The 21,254-nt window shown below is 30.9% G+C and overlaps 1 protein-coding gene across 1 annotated transcript; it reads right to left on the reverse strand.

Moving 5' to 3' along the window:
- Positions 1 to 6,620: 6,620 nt before the first annotated feature.
- LOC117688114 (multiple epidermal growth factor-like domains protein 11) lies at positions 6,621 to 19,161 on the reverse strand. Its single transcript, XM_066085005.1, has 12 exons — positions 19,052 to 19,161; positions 15,373 to 15,597; positions 14,765 to 15,007; positions 12,877 to 13,014; positions 12,543 to 12,683; positions 11,619 to 11,759; positions 11,361 to 11,501; positions 11,005 to 11,094; positions 10,599 to 10,730; positions 10,179 to 10,319; positions 7,301 to 7,441; positions 6,621 to 6,748 (listed from the first exon to the last, which is right to left on the reverse strand). Exons 1-12 carry the CDS (start codon positions 19,122 to 19,124, stop codon positions 6,621 to 6,623), a joined length of 1,734 nt encoding a protein of 577 aa, XP_065941077.1. The 5' UTR covers positions 19,125 to 19,161.
- Between the last annotated feature and the right edge of the window lie 2,093 nt (positions 19,162 to 21,254).

Below are 21,254 nucleotides of genomic sequence, written 5' to 3' on the forward strand. Positions count from 1 at the left end.
ATGCCAATACTGAAAGCTACAACATTTGTTACACCGAATAACAACCAACGACTGTTTAAATATAACTTAATAATAATGTTTGCTGTACTCTCATCTATTTAAATGTATCAATATGGGAACATTTATGAAAAAAACCAATACTACATACTACTATATATAATACATCGAGCTAAAATAAAAACAATATTTTTTTCCATTTCCTGTACTTTTGCGGCCAGAAAAGAAAATTATATAAAAAAAATAAATATAATAATGTAAAGAATCTGATGCTGCCATATCTGTTAAACAATGAAACTTATAAAAACAAAGAAGTAGTTAAATGGACAACATTTTGACTAATCAGTTATTTGTGTTTGACACCAGTCTAATATATAAATCAAATGGATATATGTATGAATATTTTTTTCGGCCAAGGAGACGTGAGGTTTTGTTTTATACACTAATAAATTGACTGATACGTCTCACCATTGTTAAAAAAATATTCCGAGAAAACCATCTTGACATCCAGTTAAACAAACTCCAGTTACATGGTAACATGGTTCATTGTTTACACACTTGCCACTAAAACGTTTTCTGTATTCCATTCCAAAATATTAAGGTGAACACTCTGTATAAAGATAAATGTATATAAAAAATCATCAAGAATAAGTGAGGTGAAAACGATTTAGTGAAAAAAAAACGGACCATGCACATCTATGAAATACATTTATTGTGTTAGGTGTTAGAATAGTAAAGCTGTTAAACAGAAACGTATGAATAATGATGAAATAACCTTAACTACAATTTCGAGAGTATATCCCGGTTTACATCCTACGCCACAGCGACCTGTCTCTTTATTACAGGGATAACCATCCAGACAGTGTCCACTACAGTTGTTGACACAGTTTTATCCATAGGTCCCGTCATCACACTCTTTAAGCGCTGTTAAGGTGGCAGGGGACAGTTTTTTTGATACAATTCATTGTAGCCAAGGGATGCATGTCTTCGGAACTCTGTAACTAGAATTTCCTCAGTTCCCATTCAGCACAAATACCTTTAATTCACTCTTTATAAGGCCAATCACCAATTTCTGAAGAAAATTACTAGTCAAAACCTGTAAAATTCTCTACATACTGGTTTTAATGAGATTTTGACCCTTTCATATTTTGCTAACTTTTCATCATTTTTCAGCTTTTTAGACCTCCCCCAGCTAATTCCCTGCAGAGGGTTGACCTTCCGTACCGCCTGCATGTTGCACTATCACATGTCAGAAACTTACCAGTGTATAGTTTACAATGTCCCATCCACCTACTTTTCGTGTTATTTTACCTCCCGTCTGTAACTTGCAATTTCACTGTGTAAAGTCAGCACAACAGTCATAGCCGCAAGTTTCGCATTTTACTTCTGATTCTCATGTACCTAACATAAGGGGCCTACACATTGCATATCAATTTCAACAACAGACACCCCTCTAACTAATGATAATCATTAAAAATCATTTCATGAATTTTAGCAACACTCATAAGCCTTCAAGTACAGCAACTCTCAATTTTACAAAAATATTGACCAGGTACTTTATTCGAAACTGTCCCTTGCTACCTAAGATTAAGGAACAATATCGATGCACATACCATTGGAAATAAGGATACCAATTTCAAAAAATTTAAATAAAAAAATCACACAGTTTAAAATGACGCTGCGTTCATTCCTGTTTTTATTTCAACAACAACAAAAAAAAACCCTAAAAATTTGCTAGTATGATAATAATATATGCTATAACATGACATACAATTTGTATATATTTAGAGTGACGGTCTGATTTCTGATTCCTATGCAAAGATATATATATATATATATATATATATATATATATATATATATATATATATATATATATATATATATATATATATATATATTATATGCCAATATAAAAGATGTAAAAAAAGAAAATAAATTGCCGTGAAATAAAAAATTGTAATATAGTATCAATTCATTTTTTGTGTCCAAACTTTTATTTTATTTTATTCATGTTCACTGGGGGAAGAATTCGGCCACTTTCCTTTTTTGTGTGTGTGTGTGGGGGGGGGGGGGGTTCTACCTAGAAATATATAGAGAAAAGTCTATTAAAATCGTATTCTTAATATACTCTATTTTGCAAAAAAAAAACTGTAACTTGTAAGGAATCATCTTCACGTAGTGTAGGCTCTAGTTTGATCAAATCATGATTCCTGGGGGTAAGGTGTAGTAACCATAAGTGCGATTAACATTTTACACATTAAATTGACACAATGCTAAATATGTTGAACCACACTTTTGTTTATTTATGTATATATATTATGTCCATTTTTTTCTTATCTGCTTTTTTTACATGCTAAGATTAAACTAAAACAAGGGGCCACATCGCTCACCTGAGCAACAGTTGCCCTAATTCTGATCTAATTAGCATTACAGTTTCAAAATATCTTGACAACTAAGTACAGTAGATCTTGCTAAAAAAAATGAAAATCTGCCAATTTTTATCCACCTCTTTTTTTGGTAAATACCAAACCCCTTTTGTTGTTGTACCTGTAAGAAGATTTTTCTTTATTCCTATATACCCCCCCCCATTTCGTGGCCCCATTTTTCTCTAGGGAATCATGGTTTCATCATACTTAAATCTGCATAACCCGTGCTTTCACTCTAAGTACTGAGTTTTGGACCGAAAACTTTCCAAGAATATTTTTAAAGATTTTCTCTATATATTCCTATGTAAAAATTCAAACCGCCATCACGGCCCCGCCCTACCACTAGGGACTGTGATTTTGCAAACTTGAATTTACACTACCCAAGGATGCATGTACATAAGTTTAACCTTTTGTGGCCTATTAGTCTTTAAAAAGAAGATTTTAAAAGATTTTCTCTATATATTTCTATGTAAAAATTCATCCCCCATTGTGGCCTAACCCTACCCCTGGACTATTTCTTAAACAAACTTGAATCTACATTATCATAGGATGGTTACACGCCAATTTGAGCTTTTTTGGCCAAATAGTTTTTAAAAGAATTTTTATTTAAGATTTTTTTCTATATATTCCTGTATAAAATGTATCCCCCAATTGTGGGCCCACCCTACCCCGGGGACAATGATTTGAACAAACTTAAATCTACGCTATATGAGGATGCTTCCACTCAAATTTGAGCTTTCCAGGCCCAATAGTTTTTGAGAAGAACATTTTTAAAGATGTTCTCTGTATATTCCTATGTAAAACTTGAACCCAAAATTGTGGCCCCACCCTACCCCCGGCGACAATTTTTTTGACAAACTGGAATCTACACTATCTGAATATGCTTCCACTCATATTTGAGCTTTCCTGGCCTAAAAGTTTTTGAGAAGAAGATTTTTAAAGATTTTCTCTATATATTCCTATGTAAAACTTGATCCCCCCATTGTGGCCCACCTTACCCCCTGGGACTATGATTTGAACAAACTTGAATCTACACTATCCGAGGATGATTCCGTTTTAATTTTAGCTTTTCTGGTCTAATAGTTTATGAGAAGAAGATTTTTAAATATTTTCTCTATATATTCCTATGTATAACTTGATCCCCCCATTGTAGCCCCACTCTATCCCCGAGGACCATGATTTGAAAAAACGTGAATTTACACTATCTGAGGATGCTTCCACTCAATTTGAGCTTTCCTGGCCTAATAGTTTTTGAGTAGAAGATTTTTAAAGATGTTCTCTATATATTCCTATGTAAAAATTGATCCCCCCATTGTGGCCCCACCCTACCCCCTGGGACTATGATTTGAACAAACTTGAATATACAATATCTGAGTATGCTTCCACTTTAATTTGAGCTTTTTTCGCCTAATCAGAAAAGCTCACTTGAGCCTTTGGCTCAGGTGAGCTAAAAACACCATGTTTGATATAAAGTGGAGTTGACAGGGATAAAAAAGATAACTGAAATAGATGATGTAAACATGAACGTGGCGTTTATTCTTTTTGCAGCAGCAGATTGAAAAAAAACCCGAACTTTTCATTTAATTTTAAACCAGTAATTCGGTATTTAATGCGTTGTAACTCCCAATTAAGTTCTTTTGGTCAAATTTCTCTATAATATTTGCCACTGTTCCATATAATAATTTCATATAATAAACTGTTTTAAAGAAAGAAAAAAATTGCCACCCCCACCCATTCAACTTCTTCGTTTTGTACATTTATCATTTATTAATTTTAATGCACAGTACAATACATTCGCACATGCTGTTACAGCCACCTTTAATCAGCAGCCACTCGCCATGATCGGCCAGTTTTAATACCGCCCGTTTTTTCACTATATTTTAACTCTTTTAAGCGGCCACTTGTCTAACGCGGCAAGAGGCCAGTGTTTTTAGATCCCATACTTTCAACATGCCTGTTTTCAATGGCCATTTTGTCTGTTTTGTCACATGACTTCTGACTCTGACATGTGACAACGTATCAAAAGAAGTCAAACTTAGACAGCTGATAATGGGTTAATGAGAAATATTTCAGTGTGTAAAATGAATTCTGCTATAATTTAAAGAGATAATAAATTATAATACCAGTTTTGTGTTGTTCATATATATTTATGTACTTAATTCGTTACAAAGTAATTAGATTGCCAGTCTTGAGCTTCACAGCTGAACATGTACCGCAATTTAAAAATAATGTCCGCACCTTTTTTTCCTGAAAATTTCTTCGTGAGAAAGGGGTGCATGTTATACACCCGAATTGGATTTTGGCACTTTTTTCACGGTAAAGCATTGGCTATCGTAGTTCAGTAGACAGCCTTTGTACGGAAACACTACTTCTGTTTGTTTACCGCATTAAACATCTGAAAATAATTGTTTGAGCGTATTTAGCAGAAAATATTTTGCTCTTAATCCGCTGTTAGATAAATTGAATTAAAACGGCCATTTAAAATTAATATAAACTGTTTATTTGGCGACGCGAGCTACGCATTCACCATCTCTGTTTACGCCACCATTACATTTGTTATTAATATATCTGTGCAATAGAGCCAAAATGAATATACTCGCTATTTGTCCTTCATTAATTTGAAACCTTGAATAAAAAGCCACTTGTCTTAAGCTACCAGTTTATAATTGTCCCACTAGTGGCCTCTTAATACAGGTGCGACTGTATGTCCATTATGGACAAATCTATGTATAAGGTTTACTACTAATATGTCATGTTAAAAAATGTATGAAATAACAAAAACATATTTATTTTTATGTGTTTGCATACTTTAAACCAAAGTTGTCAGCACCCGTTCTGGAAAGTTTGTTTTTTTTCATCATAACTAAAATCGCATCAGATTCTTTCATTCCATTTATTAAGATTTTTTATTAACCATGGATTGCCGATCAAAGACATCAGTCTGCAATGCATGGATCTACTAACTCGTCCTGTCAACTCGCGTCCTTGATTGCACCGTCCTGGAAAGTTCTCTCCGGTTTTCTCACCAGAGGTCGTGCTTCCCAAGCGTCTCTTAATCAAAACTAAAATCGCGCTTTCGAAAAACAATCGACTCATTTTATCTATTCAATATTTTCGAAATTGTTTTTCTATGTATACCCTAAATAAGGTCCGAGTATAATATATATAAACTTTTAACATATTCATTCAATATTATTTCATTGCAAGCATATTTTTCTTATGAAATTCCCACTGACTTGGATCCGCCAAAGCGTGTCTACCACCGTGCTCTCATTTTTGCTATTTCGGACAAGTTTATCTAAAATAAAAGTAGGTTTTAAATTTACTTCTCAAAAATTATCTATCTGGTAAAATCCAATGATAGCTTACGGACATCATAACACACGTGTTGAAATATCAAATACATAATCAGTTAATCTGGTGCAGGCGTTTCGTAGGTTATTGGCAAAATGTCTTAACTTATAAGTTTAGAAAGAAAATATCTTTTAAAAATGATAAAAATGATAAAAAACGACTTTTTCAGATTTAATAATTTCAAATCACATGCAAATAATCCAAATCTGTTAACAAGAAATGGTTTTGAATATTGAGGTCCTATTTCTTCTTTCTTTGTCTCATATAAGCTACGGATTACAGGTATAATGGCAGTTAAATGAGTTAAAACGACAATTTGGGTTTAGATTTTTTGAAGTTTTTGTTTATTTTCATAAAACTCATAAGTATCCCATAAGTATCCACAGTATCCATACTGTTCACACAGGTTTGCTGTCATATTGACAGCTTCTTTTTTTCAAAAATTAGTTTTCCGATTTTGATATTTACAATGCTTCAGTAGGGCATTTTTGTTAGGCAATCAAAATTAGAGTGTAATTAGTTGAGTTATAAGTTTCATAAATATTATCTTTTTTAACACTGGCTTAAAATTAATTATATGAAATTCTTATAATCTAAAGGCATATTTTCAAATATAAATGTGCATTATAATCAATGTTGAACTGTTCACTTGTAACGATAACAAATATGGTTTAGCCGACACATGTTTGGTCAGTAACCAAATTGTTCGTCTCTTGTCCCCTAAAGAAAAGTGTTTCTATTGATTTCATAAATGTCCATCTTTTAATATCTGTTATTACACATACATTTTTGCAAATTGTTGAGAGTTATTTCATCATTGCAGTACAGTATTTTGATAGGTTATTGAAATTTCTTCTCTTGGTGGACCAAGTTCTTGATAGTGTTGATCTTCATCAGTTTTAATGACTGAGTCTGCGTAGTGTTTGGACCTTTTCCAGCATGGATAATTGAAACCAAGAATAGAGACCCTATTGGTGTAAATTCCCCTTAAACAAATATGTAACACAATGAAAGCGATGCTTGTTATAATTACTACATAATTATTTAGTTTTATAGTGTAATCAATTAACCACATATTGTAAAAGAACATTGCATTGCTAAAACATAAGAAGACGAAAAATTTTGAATACTTTGAACAGTGAGATTACCTAAAGAAAGACTCACCATATAAGTGCAAAGCAGCCGGTGAACAAAACAACGTTTATTATTACCGATACTAGAAGAAATATGGTTGGTGTTGAGATGTCTTTATCATCATTTGAATTTTGTAGAACATCTGTCAATCAACATTAAATATGCTCACAGGATGAAGCTCTGCCATTCAGTCAACTGAATGTTAACTGAATGGTCTGGAAAGGTGACTGAATAGCACAGCTATGCCATTCATGCATCTTTCAATTATCTTTCAGTCACATTTCAGTTGACTGAATAGCATAGATTCATCCTGTGACTGAGATTACTTTTATAAAACATTAGATGAAGTTTGCATGAATAATTTACATGTATGGTTTATTACTTACGTCCACTACATAACAAATTAGTATATCCCGGATTACAACCATTTTTGCATTGTCCATTATGTTTTTCACACGAGGAATTGTTCAGACAGTGACCACTACAGTTATTAACGCAGTCAAATCCGTATGTTCCGTCAATACACTCTGTAACAGAAACAGATTATTTAAGATGATGTTCCTTGAGTTTTAAAGTCCCAGAGCAAACGTTCAGCTAAAGAAAAGCAATTACAGAATGAGCAGTGCCAGTACACTGAACGGAATTTGTCGAACGATTGTCGAGCGTAAACGGTGGGCGAACTTAGCACGCAAATAGTGTGCAAACGCAAACTCAAAGTGAACGGTGAACGCACAGAAGACGAGATGAACACTTAGTTCAGAATAACTCGGAAGATATTACCCGACAGTATCTAAACAAGTATAGAGATTAAAGCAAAAAGTTTTATTTTGATTTATTAAAGAACGTGGTCAATAATGCGTTTAAATTCTATCCATTAAATTCTAAACAAGGTTTGAAAAAAATATTGAGAATGAAATTCAATGCAAACGTGAAAGATATTCAATCCTTGGTAATGTTTTCAAAAATCCTTTACAGTGTGTATGTCGTACATTTTAACTATTTGTAAAAACAATATCGAGCTTATGTATTAATGTGGTAACTAAAATGTAGGAAAATGCTCTTATAGTTTAAAATATACAATAACATCGGGGTAGTTGATTTCAAAATTTATGCAAAATAAAATTAATATTAAAATTTATTCCTGTTTATTAAATCGCATGTTTTTTCCTTTTGCTTTGAATTACATGTCGTTTTATGATATTTTTATGGGCTAAAAAATTCCTTAATTTTCTGTTGTTATCATTCTGAATTCTTAGTATGCTAAATGGGTGTCATGATCATTTCTTAATCAGATTGATATTTATGTTCAATATAAAGATTATAAGACTTTCTTTCATGCAGTGACAAAAAGCAATTCCTACATAACCTTATTCTTTCTATATTCATTAAAATAATAAAATGTTTTCTTTAGTGATTCCTGAGTGATATGAAAGTTCCAACATTGTAGAAACAATACAAAATCCATGTTAGCGTGTAATGTATTTTTTCTGCTACCTTTATAACCCGCATGAATCATTAAAAACAACACTTTATTGTTTATATTTACATCTTATATTTACATCTTTTCATTTGACAAATTAATGTATTTATTTAAAAAAAAATAATTAATTTAAAAAAAACCCTTTTGCCGGGTCGCATGCTGATTGACGTTTTTCATACTAATTGTTTGGCCATAATTAATCATCTAATTGTCCACGGACTACCTTTTTTTCCCCGATTACGACAAAGAACACACGGCAGGTGTAACCGGTCAGAAGAAGTTTGGTCACTCCTCCTACGCACCTGATCCTACCTCTTTGAATTTGTATTTCGTGTTATGTTTTTTTTTAGATGATTGACAGTTTTTATATTAACCCCTTCACGGTAACTGCGGTACTGCTCTTTTGCAGGGCAAAATGACATGGTTTGGTGAAATATGACGTAACGTCAATTGTTTCATTTACGTCATTTAATTATCTATCTTCTGAAATTTCGGCAAAGTATATCATTTTGCCCTGCAAGAGAGCAGTACCGCAGTTATCGTGAAGGGGTCTATTGACATTTTTCATTTTAACTATATACATAAGTAAGTGGGATTTTTAAAAAAAAGCTATTGCTTTGTTTTAAAAATTCATGATTAAATATATTCACACTATCGAGAGATGTTTACTCCGTTAAAATATTTATTATCAAAACCAGCAAGTTTTCAAACTTTCTATGAGCCAAAAGTTTTGTTATAGGAGACTTTGAAACATGAAATTCATAACATTCTTTGTCTTTTAAGATCAATTCTATGTAAGAATCAAAGATTTATAAAAGTGGTGGCCACGCATAGTCACCAATTTTCCTTATATTTCATAAATGGACACACCTAGGTGTAAAACGCAAAGAACCAATAAAAGTTGGTTGCTAGGGGTAGCCGTTGCCATTGTAACCTAGGCTAAAGATGGAAAACTAGGAAAACTTACCTAGTTTGAACCCATATTAGAAGGCTTTGTAAACAATCAAAGACATTAAACAGCCTATTTTCAATTATTTAATTATATCAAAAAATCGACGGAGAAACCAATACTTTACAAATGTTACCATGAAAACCGTTACAAATTTTTGAAATCATTATTTTGCGTTTTTTTAATAAGCAGAAATAGGAAACTGTTAAATTCTTACATTTATATCAATGTCCATGCTATATAAATTTTATTTTGAAAATTGACATCCGTTGCTATAGCAACAAGGCCAAAAAATAGGAAAAACTGAGAAAATGAAGCTGATTTTGATATGCTTTAATTCCCGATTTTAGAATCTTATTGCAATTGTTTAGTTGGAACTTGTAATAAATATATAAATTTTCATTATATACCACAACAAGCTTTGTTATGCAACAGAGAAGTGTTGTTTTTATGAAAAATTAAGTTGTGTAAAAGTCCATAACAACGGCAGTTATTTTTAGAAAATTTCAGATATTTTTCAAGTGTCATTTAAGTTAAGAGCATACTTTTTTTCTCACCATTTGATTTTATATATTTATTTATTTTAAGTGAATAAAATCCATTCAAAGATGCTTAAAAATATTATAATTTTCCTTATTTACAAGCTTGTTACCATAGCAACGGTTCTCAATTTTATATTTAAATACTTAATTGCACAATTATAATAGTGTTGGCCAAAAATCAAAGATTTGCACTTTTTATAAGTGTTTAGCTGACAAAAATTCTGGCGCTTTTAAAAAAACCAATTGACATCCTCGCTGTTTCAAATATTTTCCCCATGTTATAAAGATTGTACCTCTATTACAGAGAGACCCTGTCCAACCTGCATCACATCCTCCGGCACACTGACCAGTCACGTGATCACAAGTATCATTGTCTTTACAATGACCTGCACACCGATGACTGCAGTTTACACCATACCACGTTTTTTCACATTCTGTTAGGAAAAAAAGCCAAAATAAAACAAAACGTCATCACTCTTTCATGTTTTGAAATTGAAACCAAGCTTTTGCCAAATATCGATAAAGAAATCACTACTTAAAACTTTTTATGGTCTAATGAGTATTTTAGTCGAATTGATGTTAACTGTTTGTAAAACAATGTATATATTTAAGCAGAATTTCTCCGTTATTACACGTTTACATGATAAACACTTTCCATCGTGAATATGGCATGTATTTCCGCTACATTACTATAAATACAATATACTATCTACCTTTTGTGCAATTGTCTCCATTCCAACCTGCATCACACATACACAAGCTATCTGTTTGTTGACATGTGTCAGATTTACAGTTAGGAAAACAAACCAGTGAACAATTTCTGCCATGATATCTTTCCTTGCAAGCTGAAATATAAAACTATTTAAAGCAACAGATGGTGGTGACTGTATTTTCGGCTCTTTTTTTTCCCTTGTTGTTGTAACGGTGTGTTCAAGTAAAAACGAGTATCTGCAAACAAATAAAAAATACTTCCATGAAATCACATGTGTTTACTTTCTAATAAATGTAACTGCATCCACTTATATATACTGTATGTAAAGTGCTAATCGAGGAAAGAAATAAATGTACATTGTATGCAAATTTCTGCAAAAAGCAAGTTATAATTAGAAAAAATCTTACAGAAACAATGGCCATCTGTGTGTCGACATACTATACAGTTAGGAGGGCACCTCAAGGAGCAGTTTGTACCGTAGAAGCCTTCAACGCATGCTAAATAGTAAAAAAAAAAGGTATAAGCCATCAAAAATATATTTTGAAGTTTTTGAATTGGACTTTATGAACACATGACGATGCTCTTTTAATGTAATTAAACCCAAACTTGCAAAATTAAAACAAATTTTAAGTTTCAAATTATTTGAATTCTTATTTGATAATTATGTTCAAATGATGAACTGTTTGTTAGCTTATGATATGTTGCATATTAAAAAACAGTAGAAAACACTGTCCTGATCAATGCATGTGAATGAACTTCGTACAATTGTTACATAGTTGTCCCGTGTAACCGTCTTCACAACCATGAGGACATACACCGCTGACGTGATCACAGGGTTCATTGTTTATACAATGACCGCTACATCGTTCACTGCAATTTGTTCCGTAATATCCAGATAAACATACTAAAACATAATGAACAAATTAAGATAAAGTAAAAACAAATTTCATTTTCCACAGTAGTTATCTTTGGTATTTTTCATAGAAACCCCTGAATATATTAAAATATGTAAACAATTTACTTTTGCTACAGTCCATGTTAGCATATCCCGGAGTACACCCAATATCACAGTGTCCAGTTTGTTTGTTACATGGAGAGTTATTCAGACAATGACCACTACAGCTGTTGACACAGTTATATCCATATGTACCGTTAACACACTCTGTAACCGGTATATATAATTTCACACATATAATGTGTATGTTAAAAAGATAATCCGTGTTTTATACACACGAGTACATGTATATATGAATTACATACATGTATCTATAGTAGATCGGTCACACTCTCCCTTTTAGTAAGCAAGTATATGGGGTTTTGAATGAGTTTTTGTTCTTAAAATACTCCAAACGAAATTGATGATAGCATTTGTTTTGATGACAAATGTTGACAAAATGCCATTACGTATAATTTTATCTTTATAATTGTTATAGGATTTTTTTTTATCAAAAAGTAAATAAATTTATCTTAATGTATATGATTATTTGATATTAGCATTAAAAATATACAAACTGTACAGGGATATTTTTTTAAAATTATAACCCTTTTCACAATAAAATGTTTATGTAAATTAAAGCATTAAAGCATGTTTTAGCACAGAAGTATATATAAATAACATTCATGTATCTTAAATTATTCTGTCACACTCTCCTTATTAATGAACAAGTATATGGGGTTTTAATTGAATTTTTTTTACTAATTATACTCTAAACAAAAGCGGATGATAATGTATTGCTTAAGGGTCCAGTATCTAGCAAAATGACATTTTGACGACAAATGTAGACAACAAGCCATTACATAGATATTTATTAATATATTTGTTATTATTTTTTAAATTAAAAAGTACATACTTTTGTTTCAATGTATATCTTATTTTTTTTTATTTTAGTAATAAAAGCTATTTAAATTTTATAGTGATTGTTAAAAAGAGATTATAAATAATTACCCATTTCACACATATATCCAGTCCACCCAGAATCACACCCTCTGTCACATAGACCAGTCACGTGATTACAGAAAGCATCGTCTCTACAATGTCCTGAACACAGTTGGCTACAATTTTCACCAAACCACCCTTCTTTACACTCTATTTAATAAAAAAGGACCTCTGTCACAACTTAACCTGGTAGTAAACATGTATAAAAACATAGTTAAAAAGTCAATGTATTTTACAAGAAAAATAAGAATAATTATTTACTCTTTTTCTAAAACACCGTTAAACTATCACTTTGCCTATTATATACGAGTTGTTTTTTACTTGAAATCGATATAGGTCTTACTTGTTTCACACGATATTCCAGTCCATCCGGGTTTACATGTAAAACAGTTCCCATTTTGTATGTGACATGTGTTGTCTCTACAGTTGGTGGGACATGTCATGTTACAGTTAAAACCGTATACTCCAAATTTGTTACACCCTTTATCAAAATTATGATAAGGTTGATAAAGATATTGTAACATATAATTGTTGTATACATTTCTAGGATATTTGAGAATTTGTTGATAATGTCGTCCTCAGATAAAAATTCCATAATGTTTCTATCCTCCTTAAGACGACTTTACTTAATCAATAGTGATTTAATGATTTTTTAAAGGTAGAGTTACTAAAGATATATTTATATCAATAAAACAATAGATAAAAAATATAATTAGTAAAATTTTTTTATAATGGACCATTTCAAAAAAGTGTTCGCTCTACTTCTCTTTTTCAATCGAACCAAATATGGAAAAAAAGTTTTTGTGAAAAAAATATGGATATGTTAAACAACAAATTAACTTATAATTCATTTATGATAAGATTAAAAATCATTATTTAATATCAAATTATACTTTGTCTTGTATACAAAAAATATAATATATATCACTCTGTAAACTGGTAATACTATATTCTATAAATAATTTAATTACACCACTACCTGACTTTGTATTTTGGGAAGGGTTTACATAGGTTTATTTTGTTGCCCGATCCATTTGATTACTCAATAAAATATGTTTAAATTAAAGAATAATGTTTCTAAAGAAAAATTGCAATCAACTTTCGAGTAAAAATCTATCAAATATATGATGCAACAACCTAAACGCTGCTGATAAATTTACATGTAGTTAACATAAGTTGTTCCCAACCATTGTTTTCTATGTTATCGACTGAAAAATGTATCTCATATATGCTGTTAAAACACCATGTTTTACAATTAATTAACAATTAAGTTATTTTGTTGTTAAATGCAGAATTTCACGGATGATGTATTGAAGGTTCTTTTCTACAGTCTATGTGCACCAGTTTATATCGGTTAAAAAAAGAAAGAAACTGCTGTACTCGCTTTTACTCATTTACTTACTCCTTGATGTGCAATATTACTGATATATAATTAATCAAATAGATAATTTCATGTATAATGGAATGTAAACATGAGTATTAAGTGATATATCTTTATCGTCGTCGTGTCAATGACTGTCGTCACTTGAGTGGACGAATAATCATAACGTGCTTTCGTGCGTTTTTCAATTTTTATGATCACCTGCAGGCAGTTATTGAGACGACGACGTCAAAAATATCTCATTTAAAAAGATATATCAAATGATGGCATGGCGTTGAACAGCTTCATATTTTGTAATGAGCGATTCTTCATTAAGCGTAAGTAGTTGTTACGTGGTATGGAGAATTCGATGTTTGTAACAATCACCCCTAAAGACAGCATCAATATGAATATAATGGTATCTAATAACGTAGTTCACTTTTAAAACATAATATTCTAATTTTGTTTCGTGTCTATTTGATTGTAAAGACATGTATATAATTTAATAATAAATATAATATAAAAAATCAAATAGTTTTTATCAAATATTTATAAAAGATTTACGACAATATCAATACCTGTGTAACGATATTTGTTACCCTAACACTTTAAAGTCTATCTCATATTTAAAAACAATAAGATAGATAGAACTGTGATTAATGGGCTAACACATAATCGAACGATAAAATATTCTCATTAGTGGTATGCATTTGCATTCTGAGTAAAGTCATTCTTTACAACCTAAACCCATTAATTACTTAATAGCTTGTGAACTTGTGTCAATTAAGGGTCCGTGCTGCTGTGAAATTCAATACTGGTCTATTTTTGAAAATTTCATTAAATTAAAAAAAAATCATAGAAGGTAGTGTACCTTGTATTATTACTTCACAAAATGCAGTAAAAACATTTTGCAGTTCATATCCGTCTGGGTAGATAACTCCATCAAGTCGTTCGTTGTAAAATATGACGTATCGTCCATGTTCTATACAAACTGTTGAAAAGTTTAGGGGCGGTAAGTGTGGACCATCTTTGTAACAGAGAGTAGACCCAGATATGTCACCAGTATTTGATACATGCAGAGAAAATCCAGCAAAACGGCCACGCTGTTGGTTTTCTATAAAACAATTTCAAAAATATGATAATAAAAATAATAATCAAATTTGTGGCAAAACCCTACCCCAGATCTAGAGAATCTAAATCATGGTTTAAACAAATTAAAATCTATCCTATCTAAGAATGATTCAACAAAAGTGACATATTGCTTGACCTATTTGTTTTTTTAAGAAGAATTTAAAAAATGATCGCCATATTGTAGTCCAATACTAACCATGGGGTCATGATTTAATACCTCAGGATGATTCCATACATACAATTTAAGTCTTTTTGTTGTTAGAATATGCATGAAAGCAATTTGATCTTATTCCTAAAAACACATTTATCATACTCTTCCAAAATAAATAGACTACATTAAATACTCACCAAGACCTTTATAATTTTTAAAGAGAATGTTGATGCTGTAAATGCTGTACACACCACCAAAATCCACCTTCCACCACACTGTCGTATTAAGAGATCTAGTTCCTATGTCTACTGTCCTCATACACGTTTGTGTATTTCTATCCACGGCATTGCCTGCGCCATACAGCGTCTTACTACCAGGGGGAGTCGTTGATTGGGTGGCAGTTTTATGGTAAGATAAATCATCTTTCCAAAATAAAATACAACAAGTAAGAGTAAAAATGTTTTAAAATTATTGTGAAAGAAAACTTCAAAGAGAATTAAATCATCCGCGAAATTAAACATGTTCTGAAATACTTAAATACCGGGAATGTCTTTGTATAGGTTGTTTATGGAAAAATAAATTGTTCCCATTCATTTTTTTTTTAATTTTTCTATAGATATCTTGTCCTCCCATTTATGTTTTTACGTTAACAGGGGTTAAATAGACATATCAAAAAATCATAGAGTAAAATGGTGCTGACACTTTTGTCGCCTTTTTAACTCTTCTAATATTGACATCACATAGTTCTTCTTTTAGGATATAGTAACAACCGTTATTAGTGAAGCTTAATGATATAAATGTTATTAAGCATTGCAACTGCATAGCCTAATGTTATAAATTATTGCATTTACCGGGGACCTTGCCAACGCCAAAGGATATATATCTGCCTGATAATACAATTGTATCATTGAGCGTCGCACAGCAGCCCATCTCCACCCACAACCGCTAATGATGCAAACATTTTTATCATTACGTGTTCAGTCGCACCCTTTAATGATTGAACATTGTAAAATTGAAAGCTTTTTTTATGAATTAATATGTTCAGTTCCTTATTTATATTTAAATCTGCTCAGCATTGTTCATATGTTATTTTAACCATAGCATGTACCTGCACTGGTTTTTTAAAACAATTTTGCATTTATGATGAAACTTGATAAAGACAGACAGACAGACAGACAGATAGGTAGTTAGATAGATAGATAGATAGATAGATAAAACATTCCTAGTGATATTCACTCTGTTCATAGAGCTCCAGATATCTGTAGGACTAATTTAAAAAAAAGGTATAAATAATGTAAATACTTTATATTATATGAGTACTTTATTCCGCGATCCCATCCCGCTTTTTTTTTTTTATCAAATCGCGAAAATATATTACTGCGAACGCGTAACATCCTCATTTCTTTTAGTTCCCGACTCTCAGATAATAATGGCGAGACTTTAAAGGATACTTTTTGCAATCTTACTCGGATATTATATTATTTCATTGCGTTTAAGGCGTTTACTCAGGATTTGAGTTCCCAAATTTGGATTATTATTAAGTTCAATGTAATTAGTAAAATTTGTTCTAAACACAAAACAATATTTGATTAAATGAATTATTATTGTCATAACGTTCGATAGTTTTACTTTTTTATGGAATGAGGCTCAAACAAAAATAGATTTTTTGCCAAACAGAGGAAATTCGGAATACATTTTGAAGATTTTGTTTTTTCCACTAAAACCTTTTTTGGCAGTACTCTAATATTTAAAGTTAAGGTTTTATATTTTAGTCTATATAATTTTGCATATTTACCGTTGGTTTTATTTTACTTTTTCATTAAAAACAAGGGTATTGCACGAATTGCAAAAATATTGATACATTCTTAAAAACGATAAAAGACACCATATCAAAAAAATTTGATCATTGACCTCATATAAATTTTATGCCAATAAAATAAAGTCAAAATTAGTAGTTTGATACTATAAATGTTTTTTTTTTTATTATCGTTAATTTTTTGTGTAAAATTGGATCAAAAATAGGTGGGGATTTGAAAACTGATAGAGGAAATTTGGACTAAATATATATAAACATTGTTGCTAAAATCTAAATGCTTTGTATTTATTTAGTGCTAATACCATTCATAAGCTGTATTTCATTTTTTAAAGTGTTTTATTATTTGTAATACTTTAACAATTAAGAAAATCTCAAAACAACAACAGCAACAATGGATGCACTTTCAGCAGATGCAGAACTATTGAGCCGAATTTTATGGATTAAACACAAATAGTAAGCCGACTGAATTGAAAAATGAAAGGAAAATACATGCGATGGCTTGTGATATTATTCATTTTGCAGAATGATTTGTAATAAAACTAGTTTTCATGTGTTTAGGCAACTGGACATAACCATCCAAGAAAAGGCGATCGTGGACGAAAATAGTTGATATGTCGACAAAGAATAGTATGTATAGGCGACTTTTGTAAACGTTGTGGTAAGTAGATTGCCAGTGATGTACTTAAATGGTATATCTGCCGCTTGGAATGCGCCAAGGGAGTTGTTGCATTGCTCATAGCTTTGCTTTACGATGCTTATTCTGATGACTGATCACGTACGTGTGAAAATTTAAAAATCATCGTTACCAAATTTAAACAGCAGAGTTACCGTTAAAGTGTATAGGCCTATATGTTCGTTATAATTATTCTGGAAAAGGAGCAGCCAGCCTCAAAATAATGTTGATTGATCTCAAGCAGACGAAATCGTGAGAAGACGATTAATTTTATATTTCGTGAATCAAATAATGTGTTTTGTTTATTTTCTAAGGTTAAACTTTCAAAATTTTATGTTTATAAAGTTGTATTTTGTTTGCTGACAATAAACAGACACAACTTTACATTTTGTTGACAGTGTTTATTTTGGAAATTCCCGTTCTATAAATAGTGTTAGATCAGAACGGTTGAGAAAAGTAAATCCGGCAAAATTTTTATTGATGCAGGTATCAAAGAAATTTTTTGACCAATCAGAAGCGCCAATATCTCATCAAACGAATAAATATTGAATGATTAGACAATCAAATCAAGACAACAATGTAATATTTGTGTTTAGTACTGCTGATAGTAAAGTCAAATAAACAAAAAATCTATTACAGAATTAATAATCAAGGATACCGACTTTAGTCCTCATTGCGAATGTTTTGCGAGTTTAAGTAAAAAACAATGTATTTATACCCTTTCATAATTTGTTTTCGATTCCACTTATTTGATTGACCAAATAAAACAAAATACAGACAAAATGTATTGATTTAGTTTTTTAAAGGAATATATTTTTAAACCCATGTTTCTGTTGTTCGTTAGGTAAGAATTTTCACTATTTTTTTTAAACGTTATGATAAAATAAAATTTATAAAAAATAACAAAAAAACGAAAAAGAAAATGTGTACACCTATAAAATCTTACACCCATATTAATACTATCCTGAGGGCTGTTTTACTTAATTGAATACATTTGTATTATAGCAAATATTTAAGAAACTTGGTGTATTCTGATATTTTGAAAAATGACTCCCATTAAAAAAAACAGTCGGTATATTTTATTACTTTTTAAATATAAGGTAGAAAATGATATTGCTAATCACAGTTTATAATTTTAGGATAATTGCTATTGTAATATTTTTAATCTGCTTCGAAGTGCGGAGAATGACAATTTTTTATATATTCTTATGTACCTGTATTTTAAGAAGCACCAGATTGTAAATTTTATTATTTACCACACTCCTTTATATCATAGTTGGTGTAAATTACCTACGGATAAAAGTTTTGGCCAAAAAAACCCAAATCGGCCTCCTTACACCTTCAAACGAAACCGTGACGACTACTTGATATTTATAATGCTACTTACCATACCCAGCTGCCACAAAAATTCCCACTAAGTACGTTTTAAAAGCAAGTAAGTTCATTATTGCAAGATTCATGGTTTATGGTCCAACCTTACCCGGACCAATCTTACCCGGAAGCTTTAATTAATATTTAAAAAAATATATTGATATGGGGCGCCATTTGTGAACAAAGGAGATTATGTTAGGAAAAGAAAAACAAGTATAGTTATTTCCTAGTAACCTGTAAACACCCCCCCCCCAAAAAAAAAAAAACACAATTTAACAATGAATTAATTTTAACATTTTAACATTAAAAAAAGATTGTTAAACAATATGAATTGAGCTCTGTGCTCCATCAAAAATAAAATACTCACATAAATGTTCAAAAAATGTTTTAACCACATATTCCTAATGGTCATAAGCTAATCGTATGATCTATTAGTTTTTACTGTCAAACTGTTAATTGTTCGTTACTCTTTAAGTGTACATTAAGGATATACATCAATTTGTAAACATCTCCTTTTCTTACTCATAGAGTTATTACAAACAAGTTGAGTACACACAAATGATGAACTAGAAGGTATCTATGAAGATATTAATTAACTTTGACATTACAATCAGCATTATTTCGATACTTCTCAGTAAATGATTTGTTTGTATCACAGTTTTTCACAGTAAATGTACATGACTCTTATTTTGTTTACGTGAGCTGAAAGCTCAAGTGAGCTATTCAGATCACTTCTTGCCTGGCGTCCGTTAGTTTTTTTGTCCGTCCATATGTCTGTAAACTCTATACATTTTTGACTTCTTTTCCAAAACAACGGGATCGACTTTAACCAAGCTCATCTCAATTTTCAGTTTAAAAAATTCAAATGCATATCTTTTTCAAGTTATATAAATAAATATTTGTTATTTGCTAAATTAAAAAAAAAATGTTTAAAAAAATTGGCCGGAAAAAAAAAATGTAAAATAGTATAGATTCTTTTTTGTGTCCAACCTTTCATTTTATTTTATTCATGATCACGGGGAATAGAATTGGGCCACATTTTTTGTGTTGGGCGGGTGATGATTTTCTATACATAGAAATACATAGAGAAAACGCTATTTAAATCGTATTCTTAAAACTCCATTTTGCAAGAAAGACTGTATATTGTGAGGAATTAACCTCACGTAGTGTAGGCTCTGGTTTCATCAAGTCATGATTCCTGGGGGTAAGGTGTGGTAACCATAAGGATCTAATTTTTACATAGGAACAGAAACAAATCTTAATAAGTAGATGATATCCCGTGCAAGTGCAAAGATTAGCCTTTTATTCATTAAATTAATACAATGTTAAATATGTAGATCCACACTTTTGTTTATGTAATATGTATATATATATATTATGTCCAGGTTTTTTCTTAATAGCTTTCTTTAAAAAAAAAACCCAACCAGCATGGCTGGATATTAAGGGGAGTAGACAGGGATGAAAAAGATAAAGTTAAATACCTGTAATTCTTTTTGAACAGTAGACTGAAAAAAATAGCGGACTTTTCATTTAATTTCAAACCAGAAAGTCAGTATTTAATGCGTCGTATTTCTTAATTATGTTCTTTTGGTCAAATTTCCCTATAATATTTGCCACTGAAATAATAATATCATATAAAAGATTGTTTCAAAGAAAAAAAATTGCCACTCAACCCATTCAACTTACTCTTTTTTACATTCCTCATTTATTGATTTTAACGTATAGAACGGAAGAACACAATATGTCCGTTATGTACAGATTTTTGTATAAGTTTTACCATAATGTCATGTTAAAAAATGTATCAAATTATAAAAAAAGAAATATTTATTTTTATGTGTTTGCATAGTTTAAACCAAATTTGTCAGCACCCGTCCTGGAAAGTTTTTTTTTCCATCAAAACTAAAATTGCATCACATTCATTCAATTTATCCATTAAGTTTGTTTTAATCAACCAAATATTTCCAATCAAAGGTATCAGTCTGCGATGCATGACTTACTCGTCCTGTCAACCCGCGTGCTTGATTACACCGTTCTGGAAAGTTCTCTCCGGTTTTCTCACCAGAGATCGTACTTCGCAAGCGTCTATCCATTAAAACTAAACTCGCACTTTCAAGAAACAAATCGACCCATTTTATCTATTCAATATTTGTCATTTTTTTTTATTTCTATGTATACTCTAAATAAGTTCCGGGTAAATATATTCACTTATTACTTAATCA

This window comes from Magallana gigas, chromosome 1 (assembly GCF_963853765.1).
Source record: "Magallana gigas chromosome 1, xbMagGiga1.1, whole genome shotgun sequence".
Taxonomy (NCBI): domain Eukaryota; kingdom Metazoa; phylum Mollusca; class Bivalvia; order Ostreida; family Ostreidae; genus Magallana; species Magallana gigas.

Coding starts and splice junctions, on each gene's coding strand:
- LOC117688114 (XM_066085005.1), bottom strand. CDS start 19,124: ATGAATCTTGCAATAATGAACTTACTTGCTTTTAAAACGTACTTAGTG. Junction 11,095..11,360: donor GGGACAACTATGTAACAATT/GTACGAAGTTCA, acceptor TTTACTATTTAG/CATGCGTTGAAGGCTTCTAC. Junction 7,442..10,178: donor AGGGTCTCTCTGTAATAGAG/GTACAATCTTTA, acceptor TTTCTGTTACAG/AGTGTATTGACGGAACATAC.